Source organism: Hibiscus syriacus, unplaced genomic scaffold (assembly GCF_006381635.1).
Source record: "Hibiscus syriacus cultivar Baekdansim isolate YM2019G1 unplaced genomic scaffold, ASM638163v2 tig00005294_pilon, whole genome shotgun sequence".
In the NCBI taxonomy this organism is placed as follows: Eukaryota; Viridiplantae; Streptophyta; class Magnoliopsida; order Malvales; family Malvaceae; genus Hibiscus; species Hibiscus syriacus.
This window is the reverse complement of record NW_024062052.1, coordinates 728,826-735,481: the sequence shown is the minus strand read 5'-3', so window position 1 is coordinate 735,481 and position 6,656 is coordinate 728,826. Positions and strand designations below refer to the sequence as shown.

Sequence of the window (6,656 nt, the reverse complement as noted above, 5' to 3'; positions counted from 1 at the left end):
TCATTTATGAATTTAATTTTTATACTTTAATTTAATTAATGTTAATTTATATATATATATATATATATATATATATATTTGAATTTTAAAATTTCACTATTGACTCGAACAATACAATAAAAATATAATTAAACTACGAGGACTTGAAATATTCAAATTAAAGAACATAAATTGAAGCCTATACATGGTACAAAGATTAATAGTAATTGAACTACTATTATTTGTATAGGACCACAATTTTGGAGGGTAAAATTAAAAAATAGTCATTATATTATTTTAAAACATTTTTATACTAAATATTCAAAAATTATAAAATAAATATTAAATTTCAGATTTTAAAATAGATATTTCGCCATTAGTTATTTTAGTCATTATTAAGAAGATAATATAATACATTAAAATTAATAGATAATATCTCATTTATTCTATCAATTGTAATTAAAATTTTTATTTTAATATCTTTAAATAATAATTATAAAAAGTATATACATAAAAATATTAGAAAAATTTAAAAATATATAAGATTCAAAATTTATTTAAAATTTATTTACTAAATAAGAATGAAACAAGTATTATTTCCGTTTGGGCTCACCTACAGTTATGTTTGGCTTCGGGCTGAAGTATCATTGATCCGAAGTTTATTATTTTTCAATGAATTATTAATTTTGAACTACTTATGTTTAGGCAAGCTAGGGTTTCGCCAATCTCAGGCTAAAGGTCTTCGTTGTCTTCCAATTGAAGTCCTTTTATTTTTCTTTTTTCTACTAGGAAATAAAAAAAATCGAATTACCTTTTCCTTGCATAGGAAAATCAAGAAACCAGGGATGGCAGACGGTTACTGGAATCGGCGTCAGCCAACCTCTTCGATGATGTCTTCCAGTGGGACGCTTAAACGACCTCGTAATGAATATGGTAATCCCTTTGTTTTTCCTTCAATTTTTGTTTTAGCTTAGATGCTTGGCAGATTATTTCGATTAGATTTGTAGAATTTTCTTCAAACTTTGTTTGGAAATTATGTATTGGTCTTAATATTAGGTTTTGTTTTGCTTTAGATACCTTATTTGTTGAGCACGCCTGCTGGGTGATTTTCTTTTCTGCAATGAGAATGAATGCTAAAGAGATTTTAGATGCTTTATTTTGAAGTAGTCAGTTCAATGCTCATTGCAGAACCTTAGTTTTAAGGTAGCAATTGGTTGTCAGATAAGGAATGGGTTATTGTTGAAACTTGAAAACCTAAGTTATAGTGTTTTTTAACATTTCTTTTGGCCTTTGCAAACTTGATAACTCTTGCTGTTTCAATACAGGTTTCTTTTTGTTTATTTATATTAAAAGAAAGTTCCAAATTGACCTTTGTTTGACTAATTTCTTTGAGCTTATTTATTTTTCCACTGTAAGTAGCTGCCAGTTTTATTCAGATTTGCATTTGGCCATTCACTGTGTGGAATGTTTATCTTTGTCTTTTGGTTTCTTCATGAAGAATTTAGAAATATGCTTGTCTCACTTCTGCGTCTCTTTGAAAACTATTATCTGCTTTAAGAAAAAAGAGTTTCACCTATATTTTATATTTTCAACTACACAGATGATCCACCTTCTGGGCTACATCCAGCTCATGGGATGCATAATTATTTGGCTAGAGATGGTGATCAGGGTGGACATCTCTCTGTGAAGGATACAAAAACAATTGGTTCAGCATATGATCGCTATCTGCAGAGTGCGGTACCATCTTGAACCTTTACTTGTGCTTATTTATTCCTCACCATGTATCTCTATTTTTGTTTTCTGAAGCATTTATTAAATTGCTTTTTAGCAACTTTCTTCTTTTCCTTCTGGAAAACCAAGTACATTTGGTGGGTTGGGAAAGCCTGTTTTTGGTTCAATGCCTGCTCATCCAATAGCTGATCCTCCTGTGGCGGGTCGTTCTGGAACTGCTGCTTCAGATCTGGTGCCAAATGACCGAAATGTAGGTTATGGTAATCATCTTCCGGTGGATGCCATGTCAAGGTTAGGTCGGGATACTATACCTCTACCTCCAGATGCTACCAATACTCTATATGTTGAGGGACTTCCTTCTGACAGCACAAGGAGGGAAGTAGCACGTATCCTATTTAATGATGTAATACTTGATAAGATTTGTTGATGCCTAACTCTTATGGTACCATATTTTAGCTCTATTACCTTGTTTCTGTCTATCAGTTCACATTCCTTGACTGTGGCTTTAGATATCTTTCGCCCTTTTGTGGGATATAAAGAAGTACGACTAGTGAGCAAAGATTTTCGACATGTGAGTGACTAGCCATTGTCTAACATTTAATTTTTCTCCTGTAGCATGACTTCCTTCGTGTTTTCTTGCATCTGAAATTCTCATGACTATTTCATTGAATGCTAAAAAATGATGCATTGGCAATGCAGCGTGGTGGAGATCCTCTTATCCTTTGTTTTGTTGATTTTTCAAGTCCTGCCTGTGCAGCAACTGCAATGAGTGCCTTGCAAGGTGATATTTTCTTCTTTTAATTTTGACATTTATAGAAGTTAGCTCGACAGTGGAAAATGAGACATGGATTGTTCTCTTAAGAACCGATAGGAAACAATAATCAACTCTTTAAATGGTATTGATGCACTGGAGCATTTGGCTCGAGCAGTAAGTGTATATATCCCCTTCTCAAAGAGTAGAGTTTGAATTTCCCATCCATCCAATTCAAAAAGAAAAAAAATGAAGAAGAAAAATGAGAAAGGTAGCTTTTTTATACTATGCTAATTTTCTTTTATGCGTTGGTTTCTAGTTTCTGTCGGGTTGTGTCTGTGTGTTTTCTTTTTTGACATGCATGAATGATTATAAAAGGATGTCAGCCTTATGCAGGCAGAAATATGCATGCTCAACCATTTTTCTCCAGAATGATTGCTACAAAGTGAACACGAAATTGAAAATAGAAGTTTGAACTTAACATTCCATTCGTTGAGTCAATCACATTGGCTGACAGGTGCATTTGTGTTAATGCTTTCTCAAGTTCTCAATTTGAGTTTATTGTTGAACTGTGCAGGTTATAAAATTGATGAACACGATCCTGATTCTAATTACTTGAGACTTCAGTTTTCCCGGAACCCAGGCCCAAGGTCAGGTCCTGGAGCTCGCGGAAGGTGAATGTCACATTCTGGAGACAACTAGGCTGTATGCAAGTCATCTTTAAGCCAATTTTCATGGATCACATCCTTTCTAATATATGGCTGGGTTATGAGGAGTGATCACATTAATTGGATAGTATATTTTGTTACTTGCAACCTAAATTGCTGAATCCAGCTAATTATTGGCACTAGAGATACGCAGAAATTTAGGAGACGGAGGATCCAGAAATTCTTGAATTGCTTGCACATTCCAGGAAGCTGTGTTGTACAATAACTAAAATGGTTTTTGTGGTATAGATCGTAGTAGCATTTTATTTTAGTGTTCAAATAGAGGAATAAATGTTTTTCGCATCTGATGCTTGGATGTTAATTTGCCTACGCCAAAAACTGCTGTGTTTTAGTAATGTAATCGTACGGTTAATGTTTAGTTTGTGAATGTTAATTGTTTTCCTTGGAGATAATTATGTCCATTGTGATATTTGTTTTAGATACTTTAGTTTGTAAGACACTCAGGTTTTAAATTCCCATACTGTGTCGTTTAAGTAACCTGATATCTTTAACCCCATTTTTACAGTTCACTTTGAAATTTATTCAGTTGGGTGATTGCAATTAGTATGAGTGGCGGGTCTGAATTCTTCTAGCTGTTCATATATATATATGCATCGTATTCATGATTTTTTTATCTTCCTCTTTTGGAGTTAATTGCACCAGTCGTCCCCCAACTATGACTTTCATTCTATATTATTCTATATTTTAAAATGTTCTAATTAGATCCTAAATTATCAGATCAGCCCGTATCAATTAGATCCTTTTGTTATTAAAACCGTTAATCTAATCGATGAATATCACATCAAGTTTGATGTGTACTCATTATAATCTAATCTAATCTGGCTGGCTTTTTGTAGCCAATGAAATTCGTACACATGAATTAAAAGAAATCCATACTTATTTTTATTATTATCCATGTAATTTTAAATTTTTTAATTGTAAAACAACTGAATCTATCAAAATTTCTCCCATACCGGTTACGTTTTCAGCCACATGGCCATTGATCATCGAAAAAACAACTTGAAACCCTTGACCCGAAGATTTTGACCAACCATTTAAGCAATTGCAAAAGATCCCAACAAATTATCTTTATCAACGTAAACCATAAACGACTCCAATCGCTCTTTGTTACATTTTAGTTGATTCAGGTTACCCTGGACAGAATTAGGGTATGACAACAGCGTCCAGGAAAAAAAGCAGAGAATACGTAATATCGGACAAAAACAACATGGTTACTGTTCCATGACTCTGGTTAGCAGAAAAGGAAGTTCAAAGACATTCAGAGCCCATTTGATATCCAATCAACTTGGTTAACCCAAAGGTTATAGTCATGGCTAGCCACCCTCCGACCAACACCCTAACCGCAGACCTCACCGCCGGTTGGTTCGAGTGTTCCATTGGTGGTGGTCTCCATGAGAAAGAAAATATATAGAAACCGAAAGAGGATTGTTAATTCGGAGAACGAATAGGAAAGTATTGAAGGAAAGATATGGCGAAGTATGGAGGGCACACGCCCCCTTACAAGGGTATTTTATTTATTGTGAGAGACTTTCATTGTGGAGGAGACAACTGCGGGGTACAACAAGCACTAATGAACACATTAAGTACACATATTTCACACACACAAAAAACAACAAAAAATTGCGTCTGTCAAAGAAGAGTATAATTGACACATATAACGTCAAAGAAACAAAGAACTCTCCAGTGACATTATATAATATTATACATATATTCTTGCAATATATCCTTTATGCTATGGATTCAGGGTTTTCTTAAAAAGGAAAATTATGAAGGATAAAAAGTGGAAAAGGAGCAGAAAACTTTATCATTTTCAGCAGATTGCATAGTATCATGATACCTAAGGCACACAAAAATGGATAGAAGGGGTTCACAATAATGATCATCCTTAAAATTTTATAAATTCATTTTTAACATAAAATTTTCTCTGTGTACCAGAAATGACCATATACCTAAGATTGTTAAATTACTGAAAAAAATATCTCTCATATGGATGTTCAAGAATACCTACCGAGTTGAATTTTCAAACAAAAAATGGAAACCTTTCTGCTCAGTGACTCGCTTCTGCAATGCTCAGACTACTCTTTGCTGCCAAGTTCTACATGCTAATATTGCTTCAGGAAAATAGAAAAGGTTATAACAATCTAAAGTAAATGATCTATCTATAAAAGAACTTAGAACTTTCAGAGTAATGCAATGATAGTTATTAGAATTTGGCTTATATCACAAATAAATACTTTAAGTATACCTTCCTTCTCATTTAAGTACCTAAAGTATTTTTTGGTCAAAATAAGTATCTCAAGTATTTTATGTCACAATAGGTACCTAAACTATTCAAACATTTTAATATAAATTATAAAAAAGTTGACATGTGACATTAATTAAAGAATACTTTAGGTACTTCGATAAAAAAATTAAAAACTTTAGGTACTTATTTTGACCAAAAAGATAACTTTAAATATTTATTTTGATAGAAAAATAATTTAGGTACATAAATGAAAAAGATGATATACTTTAAATACTTATTTGTTATATAAGTCTTAGATTTTTTTTTATATTTACAACCGTAACAAATATAAGGGTAAAGTATACAAATGATCCACCGACTATAGGATGTTACTTTGTTGAGTCTTTGACTATTAAAAGTTTCAAAATGATTCCTCAACTATAAATGTAACACCCCAACCCATATCCAACCTGGATACGAGTCCGAGATGTCACATTGACATTTCAAAACCTTTATTCTTGCAAAATAACGGAACATTTGAACTTTATTAAGAAAATCCGATCATATATTGTTGAATTGTGTTCATTATAAAATTTTGAGGCAAAAAAAGTATTTATTAACAGTACTATGCAGTATGAATAGCACCGTGAACAATACCATTAACAGTGCTACAATGCATCGATGCACCAAAATTTCGAATGCAAATTTTGCATCGATGCACTGCTACAGTGATTTTGGGAAAATACGTATAAATTCATAAAAATCTAAATTTCCATTCGTATAAAATTTACCATTTACATATACACATTAAAAACATTACAAAGCTCAATCATATGATTTTACAAAACCGATTAGAACATATCGGATTTAAACCTTTATTTACATGCCAACCACTATCCTTATTACAAAATGCATACTATACATTTATTTTCTGATATGATCTTTGGAAAGGAGAAACTGACCTGTCCTGCATAACTTTTACCAATCTTCCTCTTCTCGAAGCCTACGCGTGAAACAATCACACGCTAAGTCGTTGACTTAATGAGGCATGAAAACATATGATATTACTCTACTCATATCAATGCATAAACGATTAATATTATCATATCATATAAAAGCATATACCATTAACAGTACTTATCAGTACTCATATTACTATCACTAATTCCTTTATATCATATAAGCATATACTGAACCATTCTATACTCACCTTCGGGCATCCATGTCATTTCACAACAGAGCA

General features: G+C 32.4%; 1 protein-coding gene across 1 annotated transcript; it reads left to right on the top strand.

Moving 5' to 3' along the window:
• Positions 1-691: 691 nt before the first annotated feature.
• LOC120199080 (RNA-binding protein 2-like) lies at positions 692-3,556 on the top strand. The gene is made up of 6 exons (XM_039200285.1): positions 692-912; positions 1,580-1,716; positions 1,808-2,096; positions 2,220-2,281; positions 2,410-2,491; positions 3,039-3,556. Exons 1-6 carry the CDS (start codon positions 825-827, stop codon positions 3,137-3,139), a joined length of 759 nt encoding a protein of 252 aa, XP_039056216.1. The 5' UTR covers positions 692-824; the 3' UTR covers positions 3,140-3,556.
• The last annotated feature ends 3,100 nt before the right edge of the window (positions 3,557-6,656 follow it).

What these genes read in the sequence shown, in the direction of transcription:
- LOC120199080 (XM_039200285.1), top strand. Translation starts at nt 825, where the DNA reads ATGGCAGACGGTTACTGGAATCGGCGTCAGCCAACCTCTTCGATGATG. An exon ending in ATCGCTATCTGCAGAGTGCG is followed by an intron (nt 1,717 to 1,807) that starts GTACCATCTTGA and finishes ATTGCTTTTTAG; the next exon opens with CAACTTTCTTCTTTTCCTTC. An exon ending in TGAGCAAAGATTTTCGACAT is followed by an intron (nt 2,282 to 2,409) that starts GTGAGTGACTAG and finishes TTGGCAATGCAG; the next exon opens with CGTGGTGGAGATCCTCTTAT.